Genomic DNA, 22,378 nt, shown 5'->3' on the forward strand with positions numbered 1-22,378 from the left:
CAACGTTAAGATAGACTATGACGTTGTCTTAGTCCTTATGGAGCCGAGGAAGAGAAGACTTGATCCGTGACACGGCAACAACTCAGGCCGAACCCTGCGCGGACACTTTCACCCGGCCCGTGAGTACGCGGTGCGAGGTGGCCCTCGCGTAAGTGTCGTGTGGCCAAGCGACAAGAAGCCGGGCAGCCCTGGAGTCCACCATGCAGCGCACTGGCTTAATCTCTGTAAACCTCAGCTTCCTCATCAGCTACAGGGCCTCCACCCACGGAGCCCGGCAAGGATGCCCACGTCCACCCCACAGACGAGCCCGGGGGGTGCCTGTCTGAGAATTAGGAAAAGCTGCCCAGGCCTCAGATGCATTTCACTGACGTCTGCTGGAAAACGGTCACCGTAAAGATACACATCTATGATGACTCTGATGTGAATGCATTCCCAAGAGTCGGGCAGGGGAAACTTGACCTGGCAAAGCCCCCAGCAGCGAGCCCGGGCAACTGGCTCCTCAGAGACCCCCAGGTGCACGGGCCCTCCCCACTCACCTTGGTAAGGACTCCCCATGTGGGTCCATCCCGCTGAAGATCAGGATGCAAGGCAGGCCCTCCAACTCCAAGTACGTCTGAGGCCGCCACTCCGCATCGTCAATTTTCTGCCACGTCTGCAGGTAATTATAAAGAAAGCTGTAAGACTTCTTACTTTCCAACCAGCCCAGCTCTAGGGAACCTTGATGTCCTGCTGATTTAAAGCCCTTGCAATGCCTCGCTGGATTTTTATCAAATTTCAACTGCAAATAAGCATACCATTGGCTTCACCACAGGACTCCCAGCCACATAGAACACTGCCTAGCACTTATCAGCTGTTCAAGAAATATCTGCCAACTGACTGACTGATTCTTTGCAAGACGGTATATATCCTCAACTGTCTAACATTTGGTACTATGTTCTCTCCATTGTGGGATGGGCCTTCCCAGTTCCTTCCCAGTTATTCTCTCAGTACTCTTACCCTAACCCTTTTGCATCGTCCGTCACCTGTACGTTTAGTGAAAGGTGATTATGGTCCAGGCACTGTGCCAGACTGGGGGGCTGAGATGTGTGGGGCTGTCCTTGCCCCTCTCTGCCAGTGGGGAGCCAGATGACAGGCAGGGAAAGCAGAACCTGCCCCAGGTTGGGGGCGGCGGGGGGACAAGTAGGGGGTAGGGCAGCTTCCTGAAAGAAGAAAAGGCTCTGGGGACTTCCCTGGGGTCGCAGTGGTTAAGAATCCGCCTGCCGATGCAGGGGACGCGGGTTCGTGCCCCGGTCCGGGAAGATCCCACGTGCCGCGGAGCGGCTGGGCCCGTGAGCCATGGTTGCTGAGCCTGCGCGTCCGGAGCCTGCGCTCCGTAATGGGAGAGGCCCGCGTACCGCAAAAAAAAAAAAAAAAAAAAAAGAATCCGCCTGCCAAGGCAGGGGACACGGGTTTGAGCCCTGGTCTGGGAAGATCCCACGTGCCGCGGAGCAACTAAGCCCGTGTGCCAAAACTACTGAAGCCTGCGTGCCTAGAGCCCATGCTCCGCAACAAGAGAAGCCACCACAATGAGAAGCCCGCGCACCGCAACGAAGAGTAGCCCCCGCTCGCCACGACTAGCGGAAGCCCGCGCACAGCAACGAAGACCCAACGCAGCCAAAAATAAATAAATAAATAAAAATTAAAGAAAAAAAAAAGACGCTCAGTTGAATTCTGCAGATTGATAGGCATCAGCTAAATAAACAAGAAGAAGAAATGAATCTCCAGAAAGAAATAAAATCAAGCTACAACCCAGAAGTTTGAAAGAGCAAGACAGTGTGTTTTGTGTGTGTGTGTGTGGGGGGGGGGGGTGCAGCTTTTATAAGTAACGTGGTATAGCTGGACTGAAAGCTGCAGGTAGGGACGTGGCAAGAGAGGCAGCTGGAGGGGCGGCCCGGTGTGCAGAGGCCGCGATGGACCTATGGACCGGATGGGACCTTAAGGAGTTTGTCGCCACCCCACCCCCCCTCCTCCCCTCCCCCTGGTGGTCCCGCCGCACCACCCTCCCAGGAGTCCATCGCCACTCCGGGCCCACCTTGAGCTGCTTCAGGAAGTGCTTCCCGATGGTGATGCCAGAGCTGGGGCTGCCCAGAATGATCTCAAAGTGCTCCTCCAGGGCCAGCCGCGCCCGCACGTGGGCCAGCCGTTCGTAGGCCACGGCCGCCAGCGGGGAGCAGGGCACCCGCAGCAGGACCATGAGCCCGTGGCCGCAGGGGCACCGCTTCGGGGAGTTGATGAGGTTCTGCGTGATCTCCAGCGTCTCCACCGACGTGTAGTTCTTCATCTGAGAGAGGCCGCTCACGGCCATCATCGCGGCCGTGTAGTGCTGCACGAGAACAAAGGTCCTGATCACCGCGCTGTGCAGGCGGGGGAACCTGCAAGGAACAGAGAGACCACGTCGTGACCCAGGGCTGCGACCCCCAGGGATGCCCGGAGAGCTCCGAGAGAGAAAGGCCTTCCCGGGGCAAACAAGTAACCCAGACACCTGCCATCTCGGGCACAGGCCAACTCCTGGATCACAAACAAGGGGTGTTGCCTTTTGTTTATTTGTTTATTATTTTTTTAATTTTTTTTGCGGTACGCGGGCCTCTCACTGCCGTGGCCTCTCCCGTTGCGGAGCACAGGCTCCAGACGCGCAGGCACAGCGGCCACGGCCCACGGGCCCAGCCGCTCCGCGGCACGTGGGATCTTCCCGGACCGGGGCACGAACCCGCGTCCCCTGCATCGGCAGGCGGATTCTCAACCGCTGCGCCACCAGGGAAGCCCGGTGTTGCCTTTTGAAGCTGGTTGTTTACAACCTGAAATTGAAGTCTTCCTTAGAAGACAATTAAAAACTGCTTTATCATTTCCAGCTGAGAAACAGAAGCAAAGTTTTGCTGTTGCTGCTGGCTCATACTAGCTGCTCAATAAAGATCTGTTCAATGACTAGATGAATGAGTAAAATACATGCCCATCATCAGCTGGATTTACGTTTCCATGAGTTTTAGGTAATTTGTCCCAGGTTCCGACTGGCAATAGGAGAGCCATCAGCAATCAGTAGGTAAGTGCAGCTACCCCCCAGATCTGGGGGAGACCATCCTAAAGGCATATCATTCATTTCACGTGGAGTGAGTTATTAGAAATGTAACTATTGTGATTTTTTTTTTTTTTTTGCGGTACGCGGGCCTCTCACCGCTGTGGCCTCTCCCGTTGCGGAGCACAGGCTCCGGACGCACAGGCTCAGCGGCCATGGCTCACGGGCCCAGCCGCTCCGCGGCATGTGGGATCTTCCCGGACCGGGGCGCGAACCCGCGTCCCCTGCATCGGCAGGCGGACTCTCAACCGCTGCGCCACCAGGGAAGCCCACTAATGTGATTTTAATTTGACAGATGAATTACAAATCCAAACACAGCCAGTCAAACCAAGAATCCTAGTTTTTGTTTCAGAAGCTGTGGTCACACGGAGGGGGAGACCCCTCCCACAACTACGTGCACTGCCAGAGCAGCTCTGACCCTTGTGCCAGAGACAGACCCCAGAACACCGCCAGAAAAACCCGCGTCACTGTATGTCACTCTGTGTTTCTCAGCAGGAATAGACAAACTGATGTTCCGTTTACAGGCAATGCTCTTGGGAGTTTATTGAGATGGAATAAGTCCCCCGACTCAGTGGCTTTTTGGAGCAAAGATAAAGTACTTCCTTGACCTACAAAGATAGGAACCTTCCCGCAGCCACGCCACCCTGTGAGTTCTATCAGGGCAGCCAGCTCACCTTCCAACAGCATCTCTGATATCTTCTCCTCCATCGTTATACTTTTGTTCATTCTTTCTCCTTAGCACTCAACTACTTTATGGCTTCTATGAACTGAAGAGTTGGCCTGGCAAACTTGCCAATACTAGTGCTGTCTTGGGAAGGCATTAAGGGTCCGCAGGTTCTGGCACAAAGGAGACCAGCGGCCCAAGCACTGCTTTACCCTCTGCCCCTGGTGCACTGGCCAAGTGGTGCCCAGGAAGAAAGAGAGCAGAGTGGAAAATGCATTGTCTCCACTCTCTACAGCACTGCCCCAGCTGTGGTGGCCCCTTGTCACCTTGAGCTGGGTAAGAAGAGCAAGATGTCACTTAGGGAGAAGCACACTCTTCTCCCCATCTCCACCATCTGCTTTCAACTCTGCTCAAAGGACAAGCAGAGACTTCTGCTTCTGGCCAATACAGAGTAACAGGGACCAGATTTATTTTTCCATCAGAAATAACTAAAAATCTGGATGAATATATGAAACAACAGTGTTTCAAGACACTGAGCAATGAAAGACAGTGATCCCTTGAAATGGGAAAGAAATTAGGTGAGCCTCCGGTTTCTAGCTGGAAAGAGTTCCCAGGATTGCTCAGGAAGGAGGAACCCAGGCAAGCCCCAGTGTCTCCCTGAGTTGAGGAAAGATCTGGAGTCCAGGGAAACCAAGGCAGCCAGAGTTCATGGGGGGAATCACCAAAGAGGAGAGAACTGCACAGATAGAGAACTCAGGAGAGCTGCAGAGGGTCCCACTCAAGTCCTCAGCTAAGTGGTGATCAGTGCATATATGTGAGAAAACTACCCAAAGCCAAGGAAAGGACCATCCAAAAGGATTAGAGGGAACAATACTTCAAACTCACATAGGGCTTGGAATAGTTCCTGTTCCCATCACCAGTGTGGAAGACATCAAAATTCATGAAATATTGTACAGTACTTAGAGGGTTTCACTTCAGTAGTGAACAAAATTAGCCCTAGACTAAAAACTGCTCTGGTCCTGCCTAACAAAGTTTAAAAGCAAGACCTGAAAGAATTAAACTGTTTCCAAGTAACTTAACTGTATCTCAGAACAAAGCTTAAGAAGATTTATAGGAATACAAATATATCCAGCACCCAACGAAGTAAAATTCACAATGTCTGGCATCCTCTCAAAAATAACCAGATATGTAAAGAAGCAGAAAAATACAACCCATAATAAGGAGGGGGGAAAATCAACCAATAGAAACTGACCCAGAAACAACACAGATGACAGTATTAGTAGAGAAGAACATTAAAACAATTATTATAACTATATTCTACATGTTTAAGAAGATACAGGAAAAATTGAGCATTTTAAATGGAAACATAAAAAAGACTGAGATTCTGGAGATGAAAACTAAAATGTCTGAGACAGAAAAAAAACTGGATCCTGAATTCTCATGGGACATACCATCTAGGTATTTGGCCCGGCCCTGCCAGCTACAACGGATCAGTTCAGGAATGGCTACCTGACCCAGGATGGGTCATCAGTCTGTTCTTGGGATTTTTCAAACTATTTATAAGAATCAGTTCCCTTCTAGAAGCTGGAGAATATGAAGTTCAGCAGCAGCTAGGGATGATGCTGTCAGCACATGGAAGAAACCACTGTGTGATGAGATACAATGAAGATAACACAGAGAAAAATACCAACGACAAGACAACACAGTCTTGGCAGTGTTTAATACCTAACTTAAGTTGTTCCTGAAACCAGCTACATCTGGTTCTGTGGTTTATTTATTCAACCTCTCCTTTTATTGCATGAGTCAGTGTATTCCTCTCCCTTTCCTAAAGTAGTGCAGGTTGGGTTTCAGTCACTTGCAAGGAACAGTCCTGGTTAATAAACAAACACAAGTAACAATTTATTTCAATTTGTCATTGTGTATGTTCAAGTATGTGCTACCTGAAATTGCCTTTCTTCTTCTCTTAGGAACCTTGTTATATGACTATTTTGCTTTTGTGAAAAATAAAAATACAAATATAAATAAACTGGATGTGACTGACAGCAGAAAAAATAACACTAGTAAACTTGAAAACATAACAATAGAAATGATCTAAAATGAAACAGAGGGAAACAGAAAATAATGACTATAGCATTGGAGAACTATGGAACAACTTTAAGTAGGCTAATATATGTACAATGGAATTACTCTAAAAGGGGAAAGGAGAGATGTAGAAAAAAATTTTTGAGGAAATAATGACTAAAATTTTTTTGTATTTGATGAAAATTCAATTAACTCAAGAAACATGAAGAAAACCACACCAAGGCCTATCTTAATCAAATTGCTTAAAATCAGTGATAAATTTAAAACATTTTGAAGTAGCCAGGGTTGGGAGGGCATGGTGGGGAAGAGAGGTCATTACACAGAGAGAAACAAAGGTGACGATGACAGCAGACTTCTGGTTTGAAACAATGTATGTCAGAAGATAGTACAGCAACATCTTTAATACTTTGAAAGAAAAAAGTCAACCTAAATTTTATACCCAGGGAAAATATCTTTCAAAAATGAGGCAAGGGCTTCCCTGGTGGCGCAGTGGTTGGGAGTCCGCCTGCCGATGCAGGGAGCACGGGTTCGTGCCCCGGTCTGGGAGGATCCCACGTGCCGCGGAACGGCTGGGCCCGTGAGCCATGGCCACTGGGCCTGCGTATCCGGAGCCTTTGCTCCACGGCGGGAGGGGCCGCAGCAGTGAGAGGCCCGCGTACCGCAAAAAAAAAAAAAAAAAAAAGGAAAAAAAGAGGCAAAATAAAGACTTTTAAAGACACATAAAAGCTGAAAGAATTCATCACCAGCAGACCCTCCCTCCAAGAAATGTTAAAGAAAGTCCTTTGGACTGAAGGAAAACGATGCCGGATAAAAATCTGGATCTACACAAAAGAATGAAGAGCACTGGAAGTATTAACTATGTGAATAAATAAAAAGGAGGTTTTAAAAAATATTCTTATTTAAATATCTTTAAAAGATGATCCACTGCCTAAAGCAAATGTGATTTATTGGGGAGTTTATAACATATATAAGTAAAACGTATGATAACAAAAGCACAAAGCCTAGGAGGAGAGAAATGGAAACATACTATCGTAAGAATCTTATACAGGAAATGGTACAATATCACTTGAAAGTAGACTGTTCAGGCAGGTTCAATGATTTGCCTAAAGTTAAAACTAATAAAGAGTAGAGCCAGGCTGTATGGTGCCATGATCCCTCTGGCCTTCTGCGAGCTGTGAGAGCTCGCTCTGGACAGTTTAGTAGGTCTACTGTTTTAGACTTAAGTGACCAGGATTTGGTCTGGCTTCACTACAAACCCCTCACAGGACTTTGGGCAAGTGACCCAACCCAAGTCTTGGTTTCTTTCTCTGTCAAATGGGGGAATAACAGTGTCTCCTACCTCACTGTGCCATTGTGAGGATTATATTAGGCAATAAATGGAAGATACGGGCCCAGCGTCTACAGATCACTAAGCACTCAGTACACGCTTGCCGCACGAGGAGAAGCTGAGGAGCCAGGCAGAGCAGCAGAGGCAGCACAAAGGTCAGTTCTCACAGCCTTAGTGTAAAATCTTGGAGGGCGTCTTCCCTCAGCAAGGTTACGAGAGCTCGGCTGACAATCCGCGAGTTGGAGACGTGGCCTGATCAAACCCATCAGCATCAGAGCCGAAAGGGATTTGGTTCCCCCAAAGGGTGCTCTGGGGAACACTAATCCCATGAGACAATGGAGATGCTGCATGCTCTAGCCGTCTCCTGGAGATTTACAGCACACATGGCACATGGAAGGCTTTGAGAACTCTCATTGGGAGAAGAATCCTTTGTTAAATGTAAGGTCTATCAAACACACATGACCATGGAACCCCTCGTGACATAACAACTGTTAGCATCCAGCAGTATAGCTTGGAACACAGCTTGGGAAGTACATGTCTAATTCAATCCCTTTGTCAGCAAGTGAGACAAATGATGTGCCATGAGGGGAGAAGGCAGAGCTCGGTTCAACACCCACAATTGGCGGCAGAGCCATTCATTTTGCTTTGGATTAGACGGTCTGTAAAACTTGGCCTGGCTTTTCCACGCGTAAACTGTGTGAATGTCGGCACTTAACCCCCCTGAGCCTCAGTTCCCTCATCTGTAAAATGGCAGTGCTGATATCCACCTCAGGGGTCTGCTGTGACAGGGTTGAAAAGGTAGCACTGACTCTGGGTTCACACCCAGTTCTGTCACTTGTGAGACGTGTGGCCTGAGAAAGTCATGGCGTCTCCCTGAGTTTCAGTTTATTTGCAAAATGGGAATCATAATAGCAACTGGCTCAGAGAGATCGTGAGGACTAAATAACATCATGAAAGTAAGAACGGTGACTGGTGCAAAATAAGCCCACAGTAGATGACATGCAAAGGAAATAAAGACAAAGCCAACTGACCGCCACTCGCTCTTCCTCTACACCTTTTGCTATCTTACCTCCCGTTTTCTTGCCCTCCCTTGAGTCTCAGACATGCAATCCCACATCCTAGCATATTCCTGCCCATTCTTATCTCTCAAATTTTCTGGAACAACATCACCGGCCCCAAATGCAAGACGAGAAATAAACCAGGATCCCTTTAACGGAGGGACTGAGTCACCCAGGAAGGGAGAGAGGTGGCCCCCTCCCTGGAACTCCCTGGCTGCACATTCCTCACCTTGCACTTGACTACGGAGCATTTTTAGTAACTTCAAGAGAGACGGGTACCTTTTTCCCAACGCGGTGACCATGGCCTCAAAGGAGCTGTCGTATCTCAGCAAGGGGAGGCTGTGTCCTGAGAGGGTGGACTCGATGAACTCGGACAGCCCGAAGTACTTCTTATTCTCAGGATACAAGTCCGCTCCCTAAAACAGAAACGCATCGGTCACACAAACAGTGCCTCTGTGGGGACTGAAAGGGTCACATGCCAGGCGCACAGATGACCTGGACAGGCATCTTGATCTGGACTGCGCTGACTCTGAAATCCCCTGGATGACGTTTTATAACTGTCTTTCCTCTGCGGCCCCAGAGCACAGCGCACTCCACGCGTAAGGGCCGGCGCCTCCCCATCAGTCAAGATTTTTCCGTTCAGTTGACCCCAGTGCCTTTGCCAAGAAGAAAATCATCCTCTTCTTTTTTTTAAACACACAACTTCCTTTGTTAAAATTGCTTCTTTCCAACAATTTTAGCTGGTTTTAGGAATAGACAAATCAACTGTTTTGCATTCAGCTGCTATTAAATCAGCAGAAAGAAATGCATTTATCCAACCAATTTTATCCACACTGATATAAGATTCCTCCCAAACTAGCATCAGAGCTTATCAAACTTCAGAGCACAGCAAAGTTGAGGGAGGATGCTAAAATGACAAAGGCATGAACTTCATCCTCAAGCAGCACAGTGGTTAAACATGAGGGCCGTGGATTTCGCTGGACTGGATCGCATCTCGCTCCAGAACCTTCTAGTTGCATGCCTCTGGGCAAGTGGCTTAACCCCTCCCCTCTGCCTCATTTTCCCCATTTGTAAATCGGAAATCATCCTAGCACCTGTGTCTTATCTGAGTTCATATGATAAAGCACTTAGAACAGTGCCTGCCTGGCTCACAGTAAGCGCGACATGAAAACAAATGCTGTTGCTACCTCTGTTTCTGAATCGGCGGGAAGGAAGCCGAGCATCAGCGCCTTTAGAAGTTCCCTGGATGATTCCGAGGCACTCCGAAAAAGTCCGCAACTTTATGTCTACTTACTGCTTGTGTAATTAGGTGGAATCCAACCACCAGATTTCTCACATTACCAGAATGACTGCTGTCTTCTATTTTGATGAGAAAATGGCAGGTGATAAGCTAAAGTAAAACTCACCCGGGTTTGTGGACGTGTGTTCAGTTTGAGGGAGGAGATTTTGCACCTCGCTGCTGGAGGGTGCAGGGGTGGGAAAGACAGGAACATTTCCAGGGCTTCCAGACAAATTTAGAGTCACCCCATGTACAGTCCAAATCCCCACAGCCCTAGAGGGCTGTACATCCAACACCAGGAGAGCAGGTGTGCAGACGCTGCTCAGAGAGCTTCAGTCGCCAGAGAAACAGTAAACCAACCGTGTTGCATTACATGCTCTAAGACAGGGAGCCAACAAATGCACACAGGAAGGTTTCTAAAGACCAAGAAGGGTCTACATCTAACCCTGGGTAGAATCAAAGATCCAAGGAGCTGGAACCCACTGACCCTCAACTGGGCTAGTCAGTCAAGTCTTTAGTGAACAGGATCTCTCCCAACGCAAGGTCACTGCTACGGCGGGCCCAGCAGCCCGGGACACTCACGTTACTGTAGGAGGCCGGCCAGTGTATCTCGTTGTACGGACTGATGAGGGTGTGCTGCGTCTGCAGCGCGTACGGGAAGGAGGTCACGTGCAGCATCACGATGTTGGGGGCCTCCTTCACCTCCTTGCAGTTGAGCAATCTGTCCACCAACCCCACGGACGGGTCACTCTGGGAGTAGAGGTCATGAACAGTGCTACTGAGAGAGCGAAGGAGGCAGAAGAAATGGTAAGTGGAATGGCAAGCACTGTCCCGTCATTTGACGACAATCAAGCAGTCGGATCAACTGACAGCGAGCCTCCCAACGCCGGAACAATCGAAGCTTAGAGCTCTGCCCATGACTAGCAAAATGAAATTTTTTTTTTTTTTTTTTTTTTTGCGGTACACGGGCGTCTCACTGTTGTGGCCTCTCCCGTTGCGGAGCACAGGCTCCGGACGCACAGGCCCAGCGGCCACGGCTCACGGGCTTAGTCGCTCCGCGGCACGTGGGATCCTCCCGGACCGGGGCTCGAACCCGTGTCTCCTGCATCGGCAGGCGGACTCTCAACCACTGCGCCACCAGGGAAGCCCCCCAAAATGAAATTTTTAAATACGACTGCACTTCAGGTACCCGTCAGGGACCCCCCTGAATACTCACGACTTATTAAAAGCTTGGCTGGGGGAACAGTGTCTACAGAGGATTGCTTGCAAGATACACGATCCACCCGCTTCTCTAGCACAGGGAAGCTCACCCAGGAGCTGTCAATGAGTCTTGCCTTCTCTCCCTTGGCCGCACCTGACTGTACACCTGCCTCCTTAAATCCTTTTCTCCAACAGTCCTACTGATCTTGAAATGACCCAAAGAGGACATAACATGGTAAATTCTATACTAAATCTTAAAGTATAGGATCAGGAATGGGAAGCATTTTGGACAAGGGGCCGAGGAGACACGTGCATCTCAGCCTTTCTCAGTGGGTCACTGGTCTCAGCGTTCTTGTCTGTAAATCTAGGGGGACAGGAAAAAATCGGTGCTTCACCTTTTGGGTGGCAGGTAGCCACTCTGAGAAACCTACCCACCAAATGAATATGTACAATTTAGCTTCTCATATACTTCAGCATGTTCAAATTCCCCCACGCCCGTACGTGGACGCGAGAATGTAAACCCTTTAACTGGGCGAACTTGAAGGCTCTGGCCAGCCCTGAGCTTCTGGCCCCGCGCTAAGTCAAAGCCTTCCTCCGATACCCGACCCACAATCTTCTTTCCCTCTTCGTCCGTGTCAGCGGCAGCGTCTAAACACACAACCCCAAGGCCAGTCTCGTGGAGATGACCAGTCCCGGTAAATACCAGGAATCCTGCCAGACTCCAGGCTTGACACCACCTGAAATTCATCTAGATTTTAAGTTCATTTGAATTGAGAAAGTAAAATCTCCCCTGGGAAGGGCACCAGCTGGGACCCACGGTGTCCAGAGCCAATGGGGCTCCATCAGGGAGAGGGAGGGGCCTGGGCAGAGCTCCTCCCATCAGGATCCCTTCCCGGCACCTGCTGCTCTGCCACTGATAACCCTCCCTCCCCCACCCCAGCCTGCGACACTGAGCGAGCTGCTTCCCTTCTCTAGTTTCCATAATGGGTACCTTTCAGAGGCTGCACTAGACGACCCCTCGGGTAACTTCCGGCCCTAAGGTCTGAAACACACCCGCAGCATCTGCCTACAAATGCCAAGCCCCCAACACCGTTCATCTTTTTAACACTTATACCCACAGTATTATCCATATACATATTCACTCCAAGAAGGGAAATGCCAGCCCTGCCACGTGCCAAAGCCAGTCTAACCTCACGAGATCCCAGTGGGCGTGGTCGTGAATGAGGACAAAGAGCGTGTGCGGATTCTGAAAGGAGTTTTGCAGAAAGGACGTGAATTTTGTCTGCGCCTGGGCATCTAGCTTCAAAACGTACTGCTCGACCCTCTGCTTGGTCATGTGCTCCTTTTCCAAGCCAAGCTCCAGCAAAACCCCTGCAACACAGCGAAAAGACATCAGTAACTCCAAACACGGCCGTGAGTTTTTCACCCAGCAACGGACACTTGAGGAACGTCTCCCATATGGCAGGCTCCTTGCTGGGACGGGAGGCTACAGGGATGCAGGGGGCACGTGTGAGTCAGGGAGGCCAATTCCCGTGCAAACGACCATCGTGTCACCGCCTGCAGCAGCAGGGCCTGCTCCCCAGCGTGGTACGTACACAGCCCACCCGGGGGCACAGCAAGGCTGCCTTCGTGAAGCAGCTGATCCCAGCACGGTGACTGAAAGAAAGGGAAAGGTCCCCTCTCACCCACCAAAATCATCTCCAGCCTGAATGCCACCAGGCCTCAGGTTAGAGCACGCAGAGTGAACCCTCCGAGTGAAGACATGGACTCTCTGTGTGGTTCATGTTTAATCCCCTTGAAAGCACAGGGAAGATACATAAAGTTGGAGCCAGATATCGGCACATACTTCACTGACTTGAGTGGGACAAAGGGAACGCTCAAGTCAGGTTCTACCTTTAACAGATTATAAAATAGTGGACAAGCCGCTTCCTCTGGGCATCAGTTTCATGAGCTATGAAACCGGGGTGTTAATACGGCACCCCCTACTTTAGAAGTAAAGATGGTGTTAGAATCCAAATCTGAACGCAAACAGATCACAGCTTCTCCACACAGACATCACGCTTGCCCCGAGAGGCCCGCACCTGAATGCCAGACGTGGAACAGGGTCTGCTGGTAGGTCACTTCTGAGGGTGGAATGCAAATCAGAAAGTCCACCTTCTCAAAGGATCCTAAGTCCAGATTTTGGGTGCTGGAATCTGCGATTGAACACACGTGGGAGAGGAGCTTCTGGGCCACGGCCAGCTGGAAGGGCCGGATGCGGTGAGGCTCCAGATGGTAACCTGGAACCAGAGCCCCCATCAAGGTGAGGTGCACGCCAGCAGATGGCTACAGCCCCGGACCTCTGCTAGGTCATCAAGCAGGGGGCCCCCGTCTAGCACACAAAGTGATGAGGGGATGGGGAGAACACCAATGTTCACTGAGCGCCTGCTCCGGGCTACCCCCCGTGATGGTCATTTCACACCCTTCTCCTAGTTTAAAAATGAAAGGGTGAACAGCACTCAGGGAGCACAGAGGCTGTGACCTACTCCACCTGGGGGGGGGGGGGACAAGGACGGCATCCCAGGGAAGCTGATGCCGAGATGAGATTTTGGAAGAGGTTACAGGTTCTCTGGAAGAGGAGGAGACCGTCACAGCCCTTCAGGAACTTAGAATGAATAAAGTATTTCAACAATGCATCGATAAACTGTAAATCAACAGAGAAATGGGCCATCTCAGGAAAACTGTACAGTTGTACATTTCGGGGTAAAATGAGACTGTTATCATCGAAGACTAAAATTAAAATTAGATATCTGGTCTACTCGATTCTAAGGAGATGCCCTGCCCGCTGGAGGTGCCTCTAACTTTGCAGCCCCTGGGGGCCCTGGATGCTGCCTCAGCAGCCCAGAGCGTGGCCACCGGCGCCCCGGCATCACTCACTTGTGCATACCGGTGTCCCGCCGACATCGAGGGATGCTGACTTGGTGACAGAGGAGGCAGTAAGTGAGGAAGAAATCTGGCCTTGATTTTCCTGATGAAATTTGTCCAGCAAAATATCAATGTCGCCCTCTGCCCAAAACAGAGAGAATAACAGAAATGGGTATTCCGTCTCAGTGAAACTCAGCAAAAGCATCCATGGAACAGCCCCTACGTATCGGGCACTGTCCAGGGCCTGGGGCACCAGAGATAGGGTGGCCCATCCTGTCAAGGAGCCCACAGCCCCAGAAGGCAGATGCACTAAAGAAAATTACATTATGACCCAGAAGGTGCCAGGACGGAAAGAAAGAAGAGCAAGATGCCAAAGGTCAGGAGGTAGGGGTCTGAGCACATCTTGGAGGAGGGGCCAGCAAGAGCTTCTGGGAGGAAATGGGGTGAGTCTTGTAGGGTGAGTGGCCAGGAAAAAAGGGAGACAGGCACTCAAGGCATAGGACACAGAAGGAGGCACAGAGAATACACTTCTCCAGTGAGAAGCTTTAAGCAGCACAGAGCGGGAGGCAGGAGGGTGAGGGACAGAGCCGGAGAGGTACGGAGAACCAGGCACAAGGCCCTTGTGTGCCCCCAAAGGACAGAAACCACAAAGCCGCCACCTAGAGAAGCCACAGCCAGAGCAGGAAACGGCCAGCCAGAGACCCCCACAGATGGAAGGGCCGCCCACACATGTAGATCCGGGCCAGCCTCAGCAGGTCACGGGGGATGGGCTCCATCCCCCCAGACGACCTTGCCCTTTGTGTCTTTCTCATCAATTTCTGAATTTGCACCTGTCTCACAACAAGCCTACCTGGACAGAGGGTGCTAAAAAAGGCTCCCAGAGAGTCCACTTTCCCCGTAACCAGCTCATAATTGACTTCTTTCTGGTACTCAGCTGGGGTGAGAAGGCTCTCAGAAAGAATCCGGGCTTGGTATTTTCCTGGAAAACAGACAACAATTTGGACTGGGCCCTCCTTTTAGAATTAGCACGTGAGCTCCTCGATGGCAGGGTCTGTGCCTGAATCTCTTTCTCCCTCCATCCCGCAAGCCCAGCACCACGCCTGGCTAAGAGCAGGGCTTCCTGCTGGTGAAATGAATAAAGGGTACACACCCCCTGGCCCAGTTTAGTAGTTGGGATAATAAGGGGGAAATCTCCGAGTATGGGCTTTGGAACCTAACTCTCTCCCCACTTAACGAGCTGTGTAACCTAGGCTGACCCCGTTTCCTCATCTGGAATTCGAGGCTAAAAGTACCATCTACTTCACAGGACTATTGTAAGGATAAAACAAGACAATGTTTGTAAAATATTCAGCCCAATGCCTGACACAGCAGGGGCTCGAGGTTTATTACTAAAGATGTTACTGAAATTAATGTAAAGAATTTATTAAAAACACAGGTGTTTTTTGTTTTTGCAGTACGTGGGCCTCTCACTGTTGTGGCCTCTCCCGTTGCGGAGCACAGGCTCCAGACGCGCAGGCTCAGCGACCACGGCTCACGGGCCCAGCCGCTCCGCGGCACGTGGGATCCTCCCGGACCGGGGCACGAACCCGCGTCCCCTGCATCGGCAGGCGGACTCTCAACCACTGCGCCACCGGGGAAGCCCAACACAGGTGTTTAAGATGAAGGAATGCCAAGAGACCACTGGGACACTGCACAGTGACTGCAATCCTCCATCCCTCCCCCCTCCCCCCGGGACATTCTGTGCTGTTTGGTGTCTGTCTTGCCACCAGAACGCACGCTCCAGGAAAGCAGGGACATCAATCCTGTGTCCCCAGCCCCCAGAACAGTGACTGCACATAGTAAGGCTTCAGTACACGTTTTTATAATTAAATAGCTAACTGGCTCATTAACCCGCACAACACAAGAAGGCCACTATTTATTTTTTTTCCTCTCCATTAGGTAGTTGAAGAAGCTGAGGGCCAGAGTCATTAAACCACAGACCAGCAGGTGCACGGGGGACCCAGGTTTTCCCTGCCTCTATCCAGATCCAAACCTGCCCCCAGTCTCTCCAGAGGAACGGGAAGGGCTCACCTTCCATGCCAGGAGGGACGGAATTTTCCCCGAAGCGCGCTATTCAGGGCACGCCAGGGGCTGCTGTGCGCTAACGGCTGTTACTAACCAGCGCAGCTGCAAACCCGGGGCCGCGAGAGGCAGAAGGGGGGCGACGGCGAAGGAGGGATTCTGGGCATCACCAGACTGCTCTCCCGGCAGCCCAGCGGCGGGGCGCAGCCTCACCGGTGACGGCGATGCAGGAGTCGATGGCGGCGCTCCGGCAGGCGCAGATGATCACCACGTAGTTGGTCTTGGCCAGCTTGCCCTCGAGGAGCAGGCGGAACATCTCAGAGAGGCCCTCGGCCAGGGAGTAGGTGCACTCGATGACGTGCACGCTGTCGTTGCAGGAGCTGGCGGCCAGGCCGGCCAGCCAGGGCAGCTGCGCCGAGGTGACGGGCGCCACGGCGGCCCCGGGCGCCGGCGGGACGGGCTGCGGCGGCGCCTGCTGGTGCTGGCGGATCTCCGTCAGGTGCGACTCCCGCCAGGAGCGCAGGAAGATCTGCTCCAGGTCCTCCATCAGGGGCACCTGGTCCGCCGCTGGCAAGGACAATGGGGGCGGAAGGGGCTTCAGCACCTGCCCCACGCGGCAGCTTCTCGCCAATAATAACCGGGGCCGTGCCGGGGAGGTGCGTGTAAAGGAACTCTCAAATAACACAACCTAAATGACTAACGCTAAATGGTAGGCGAGACAGCTGGGAAATAGAGGGAGGTGATAAAAGCAGCCCTCATCTCACCGTCCTAACAGAACCACTGCTCTTTTTGTACGTTTCTCCATCTTTTTTTTTTTTCCACGTGCAGGTTTTACATCGTTATAATGATTGTGGGCCTATGACTTCAAGGCGTGTCTGTTTTCCTCACCATCACGCCACAGTCATGCTTGCATGACGTTTACGGCCTTCATAAACAGCATAAACTATTAACGGGCACTGTTAACGTGGGGGCACCATCACGGGCTGAGCAATGCTGATCTACTGCTGAGCCCTGTACTGCTTCCAAATCAGCACATTTATAAGCACTTCTGCAATACACAGCGTTACGTATGGGACATTCTTTAGCCTAAATGCTCTAAACTGGGCTTCCAGAGCCAACTGATAGGTATCATCAGACTGTCTCCAGATGGTTTACTTTTTTTTTTTTTTTTTTTTGGTGGTACGTGGGCCTCTCACTGTTGTGGCCTCTCCCGTTGCGGAGCACGGGCTCCGCACGCGCAGGCTCAGTGGCCATGGCTCACGGGCCCAGCCGCTCCGCGGCACGTGGGATCTTCCCGGACCGGGGCACGAACCCGTGTCCCCTGCATCGGCAGGCGGACTCTCAACCACTGCCCCACCAGGGAAGCCCTCCAGATGGTTTAAATGTCTCAACGTACCACGACGCTAAGGACACACGATAACACTGGTTCTGCTGCACCCTTAGCTCCACTGGATAGCACCGCTTGGATTGTTATCATCAGTTTAGTTGAGAAAAGCATCACTTGTTTAATGTGTTAATTTTGTATGTCTTTGATGACTAGTGAGATTGAGTACCTTCAGTGTTTTCTTCCCTACGGGTATTTTCCGGTTGATGTGTCACATTTTCATACTTGGGTGAGCTGGAGGACAGAGCACCACGCTTCGATTTAGAGGACGTGTCCCCATCCAGCTCCACCCAGCACCAGCTGTGCAGTCTTGAGCTGTCTTAGCTTGAGCAAGAGTGGTACCCTGGGCAAGGGAGGTGTTGATGGAGAAGGTGGGCGAGGTTGGATTCAGGATGAAGCCGGATGTGGATTGTTAAGAGTGAGAAAGAGAAACACATCCACATTTTCCCAGATTCCGGACAGTCCTAAGCAGCCCCGTCGAGGGTTCCTCCCTACCTGCTCCATCTCCATCTCCTCCGGGTCCCTGAATCCTGAGGGTCCCAGGGCTCAAACCTTGGCACTTTCCTCCATCCACCACCCCTCCCAGTCCAGTCTCTCATCCAGCCTCACAGCTTTAATATAGATCATCCCTGAGCCCGTGTTTCCTAAATTTATGCCTATAGCTGCAACGTCTCCCTGGGGCTCAAGGCCTGCACGTCCAAACCCTTGACCCGGCCCATCCAGCTGCCCCATCGGCAGCTCAAACTTGAAATCGCCGAGACAGGACTTTCGCTCGTCCTCCAGCGCCGCGGCTCACCTGGCTGCTCAGGCCGAAATGCCAGCGCCATCTTTCCCTCACATCCCTCAGACAGACAGCCCGCCGTCCTGACCTCCAGAACCTCTCCCCTGTGGCTGTGAGTGGTCCAAGCCACCACCTGCCCTCACGGGGACAACTGCAGCATCTGGCCACATGGCAGCCCACGTGGTCTTCTCGAAAGGAAAGTCAGATCCTATCTGTCCCCTGCCCAAAACACTGCAGTCAGTGGTGCTACGGACTGAACTGTGTCCCCCTCAAATTCGTATGTTGAAGTATTAACCCCCAATACGACTTATTTAGCGATAGGGCCTTTAAAGAAGTAGCTACGTGAGGTCAGAAGGGTGGGGCCCTAAGCCAGTAGGAGTGGTGGCACTATAAGAAGAGGAAGCGACGCCAGAGCTCACCCTCTGTCCCCACACACGTGCACAGAGGAGGATACAGTGAGAAGGCAGCCGTCTGCAAGCCAGGAAGAGAGGCCTCACCAGAACCCAACCTTGCTGCCACCCTCATCTTGGATTTCCAGCCTCCAGAACTGTGAGAAGATAAATTTCTGAGATTTAACCACACAGTCTGTAGTATTTTGTTATGGCAGCCTGAGCAGACAAATACAAATTGTTTCTCAACGTGTCTAAAATATAACTCTTGACCTTAGCCCGAGGCCCTACCCTCTCTCTAACAGCACCCTCGTTGTCGTGCTCTCACTCTGCAGCCTCCCTGGCTCCCACTGACCTGGGGCTCCATGCTCCGGCCCCGCCTGCCACCCCCCCATCCTCCTCCCTCTTCCTCCCTCAGATCTTCATAAGGCTGGACCCTTCTCATCACTCGGGTCTCGACCCAAACGCCATCTCCTCACAGAGGCCCTTTCTGACAACCTGAAACAACCCCACCTCCCTCTGCTTATTTTCCACTTGTTTACTGTTTCTCTCTCCCACTAGGATACAATCTCCTTGAGGGCAAAGCCACTGTTTTATTCCTGCTGTATCTCTGCGCCTAGAAGGGCAGGGAAATCATTTCTGAATTCTCACTGTAGATTTTGACCTACTTTAAGGCCTTCTCAGTCCCTCGGGGTGGAGACCACTGCAGTGACCTGACAGCAGAGGCGGTCTTCACAAGGGTTCCAAGAGAGGGTCAGCGATCAAGGCTCGTGCGGTTCCTGCCTTTAGCGATTATTCCACCAGTGGTTCCCACGAAATGGGAGGGAGACTCACCCAGCTGGACGAGATAGTAGACGGTCAGCAGGAGCTGCATCTCCTCGGAGATGGGCTGTATCGTGGAGGCCCCATACTGTCCATACGCTCTGGAGATGGACTGGGAGTTCTGGTAGCACGTGTACAGGAGAGGACTCACGACGACATCGTTCAGGTTCCCACAGAGGTAAGGGAAGTGCCCGTGGCCTGGGGGAGGAGAAACAGCACCCACGTGGCCCCTGGCCTCGGGCACAAGGCGTGGTCCCCACAGGTGGGTGGTTTCTGAATGCGAGGGAGTGAAAACAGGCAGGCCAGTTGCACCTGGGGTAACTCAGGTGCTCCTTACCAAGGAAATCTTGAACTTCCGGCCCTTGCTGATTTGTGCACCTGCTCTGAGAACAGACAGGGGCTGTAGCATTTGCTTGTTCATTTAGTCCAATCCCCTATTTTATAGCCAAGCAAGCTCAGGCCCAGAGGGAAGTGCCAAAGCTAACCAGCCATCGCCTGTGCTGCTCCTTTGGCTCTGACTCTAGAAATTTCACGCGGGCAACGCCTACCAGATCTTTGCCAGGCCTGCGCCAGCCCAAGCCTCCCCAACTCCCCGTGTTGGATTCTGCCTCCCAGTCTCCCAGAACTCTCTGACAAGCCGAGTGAGGAAAGTAAATCACTGTACAGACCAGAGACTCCGAATACTGACAGAACTTGACAAATGCTTTCGCGAACGTTACAAGATTAATTCTGATGGCAACTCTCAGAGGCGGGACAGCGCAGGCCAGCTCCGAACTGCCTCTGCACCGTTCATTGACTCTGTGACCCTCCGCGAGAAGCTTAACTTCCCTGAGCCTCAGTCTCCACCTTCGTAGAATGGGGTGGAGAACATCGAGCCCTCGTGTGGTTGCTGAGATGATCAAATGTGGTTCAGCGTGGGTGTGGCATGTTGGGCTCAGAAGGTCTCCACTTATTCACCAAACACACACTTAGTGGATGCCTGCCGTGTGCCATGTACGGGCCTCACACTCGGCTCTGGGGGCAGATCTGGTGACTGGGACACAGTTCATGTCCTCCAGGAAATTCATTCCCAGACCTGAGGGGGCATGAGGGTCCCCTGAAAGGCTTCCTAAAACACAGGTTGCTGGGCCCCGCCACAGAGCTTCTGATTCGGATTCTGGGATGGGCCTGGGAACGCACACCTCTACTGATGTCCCAGGTGATGCTGCCCTTGCTGGTCCAGGGACCACCATTTGGGTAGCACTGTTCACAAACGTTACGGTTTATAAGAGGCAACGTAAAGAGTTACTGTTAAAAGAAGGATGTGAAATTTGTCATGAAAGAGGCACAGAGAAGCTACAATGGGGCCCAGGTAAAAGGGAATCTGAGGGGCTTCCCGGTGGCACAGTGGTTAAGAATCCACCTGCCAATGCAGGGGACATGGGTTCAAACCCTGGGCCGGGAAGATCCCACATGCCGCGGAGCAACTAGGCCCGTGCGCCACAACTACTGAGCTTGCGCTCTAGAGCTCGCGTGCCACAGCTACTGAAGCCTGCGTGCCTAGAGCCCGTGCTCCGCAACAAGAGAAGCCACCACAATGAGAAGCCTGAGCACCGCAACGAAGAGTAGCCCCCGCTCGCTGCAACTAGCCTCACACCCAGTTCAAAACCCAGACCTGGGGCTTCCCTGGTGGCGCAGTGGTTGAGAATCCGCCTGCAGATGCAGGAGACACGGGTTCGTGTCCCAGTCCGGGAAGATCCCACATGCCGCGGAGCGGTCGGGCCCGTGAGCCATGGCCGCTGAGCCTGCGCGTCGGGAGCCTGTGCTCCGCAACGGGAGAGGCCACAACAGTGAGAGGCCCGCATACCGCAAAAAAAAAAAAAAAAACAAAAAAACCCAGACCTGCACCCTTCTTCCTGAATATCCTGTCCATTTTTTTTTTAGGATAAAGAAAGGAGTACCCTCTCCTATTTCGTAATTAAGAGTAAGATACCTTCCCACTTTCCTACCACCCTCTCCTCTACTCCTACAAACATGATACCAAATAGTGTCCTCTCCACCCAATACTCTGTAATGACCTACATGAGAAAAGAATCTAAAAAAGAGTGGATATATGTATGTACAACTGATTCACTTTGCTGTACACCCAAAACTAACACAACATTGTAAATCACCTATACTCCTATAAATTTTTTTTAAAGTTTATGCTATCTAATAATAACAGAAAAAATAAAAATAAAAAATAAAATGAAAAAACGAAAAAAACCCCACAGTCTGCCCTTATTTAAGAAGGACCTGAATGTGTGTGAGTGTGTGTGTGTGTGTGTGTGTGTGTGTGTGTGTGTGTGTGAGAGAGAGAGAGAGAGACTCCGTGCCAGCACCATCATCAAACAAGCACTGCCGAATCCTCACGTTTCAAGGGCTCCCGCTTCATTAGGAAGGAATTTCCTTAGCTGAGCCACAAGTTGACCTCCAACCACGTACACAAGCCCACAGACTAGCGGTCGGATCTGGTCTTGTTTCATGCTTCTGCCTGGTGACCATGGCTATCTCTGCCCAAAGTCAGATTTCATGGCCCCAAAATACTAGTGGTCACAGGACAACCCACCAGACCGGGGGCCTGACAAATGGGCAAGGGGCCGGTGACCCAAGTCTCACCCACAGCGCTCAGCCCTGGGCCTGGTACCACGGCAGGAGCCGAGTGGGGCTGAAAGAGGGACTGACTGAAGGAACAAATGAACAAGCAAACGGTCGTCATGGAACAGGATCGTCTCACTTGGGCTCATCGTAGAGAACGGCGCGACAGGCTCTGAAACTCTGGCACCTGATCAGGGGCTACCCCAGTGGCCAGTCTGCCTGCTTCTCTCGTTGCCCCGGGACGGATTTCAGAGTTTTCCCAGGAGGACCCCTTGGTGCGGAGTCAGACTGGGAGGAGGTGTCGCGTTGCCTGTTTCTCACGCGTCCCCTGGGCTCCCCGACTTCCACCCCTCACCACACTGCTGTACTTGCCTTTAAAGATCACTGGCTTGGCCTTGCATATTTTCAGCAAGTTGTCGGGAACGGACACTGGTTCTCCGGAGGCCACAACGGGAAAGGTGACTGAAGCCGGTCCCACCAAGCCAACCTGGGGCATGCAGGTCACGCCTGTGCTCTCTAGGGACACACCGAGAGCATTAGGAAGACACGTCGGACAAAGCAGCCACTTCCGGCAGACCTGACGTCAGGCTGGCCAATGCATCTGCTACAACTTGAACAGTTCCCTGCTTACGGGAGCATCCAAGTCCAGGAATCACAGGTTCCTGAGGTCAAAAGCATCTTACAGGTCACTGGGTCCCCCTT

At 51.6% G+C, this 22,378-nt stretch overlaps 1 protein-coding gene across 14 annotated transcripts in view; it reads right to left on the reverse strand.

The window, feature by feature from the left end:
* The window catches only part of GREB1 (growth regulating estrogen receptor binding 1), a 150,797-nt gene that overhangs the window by 26,576 nt on the left and 101,843 nt on the right, over positions 1–22,378 (reverse strand). For 12 of the 14 annotated variants that reach the window (XR_010835639.1, XR_010835640.1, XR_010835641.1 and 9 more), the window contains 11 exons: positions 22,049–22,192; positions 19,073–19,258; positions 15,898–16,251; positions 14,474–14,602; positions 13,636–13,764; positions 12,801–12,998; positions 11,910–12,090; positions 10,102–10,297; positions 8,520–8,656; positions 2,072–2,411; positions 537–652 (listed from right to left, as the gene is read on the reverse strand). Coding sequence is in view for 10 of the 14 variants with exons in the window: in XM_067008097.1 (XP_066864198.1) it covers positions 537–652; positions 2,072–2,411; positions 8,520–8,656; positions 10,102–10,297; positions 11,910–12,090; positions 12,801–12,998; positions 13,636–13,764; positions 14,474–14,602; positions 15,898–16,251; positions 19,073–19,258; positions 22,049–22,192 (2,110 nt within the window). In the remaining 4 variants the exon portion in view is untranslated. Of the gene's footprint in view, positions 1–536; positions 653–2,071; positions 2,412–8,519; positions 8,657–10,101; positions 10,298–11,909; positions 12,091–12,800; positions 12,999–13,635; positions 13,765–14,473; positions 14,603–15,897; positions 16,252–19,072; positions 19,259–22,048; positions 22,193–22,378 lie in introns of those variants that run through there. The other 2 variants (XM_067008100.1, XM_067008104.1) reach the window with 2 other exon arrangements.

The sequence above is a fragment of the Kogia breviceps genome, chromosome 11 (assembly GCF_026419965.1).
Source record: "Kogia breviceps isolate mKogBre1 chromosome 11, mKogBre1 haplotype 1, whole genome shotgun sequence".
In the NCBI taxonomy this organism is placed as follows: Eukaryota; Metazoa; Chordata; class Mammalia; order Artiodactyla; family Physeteridae; genus Kogia; species Kogia breviceps.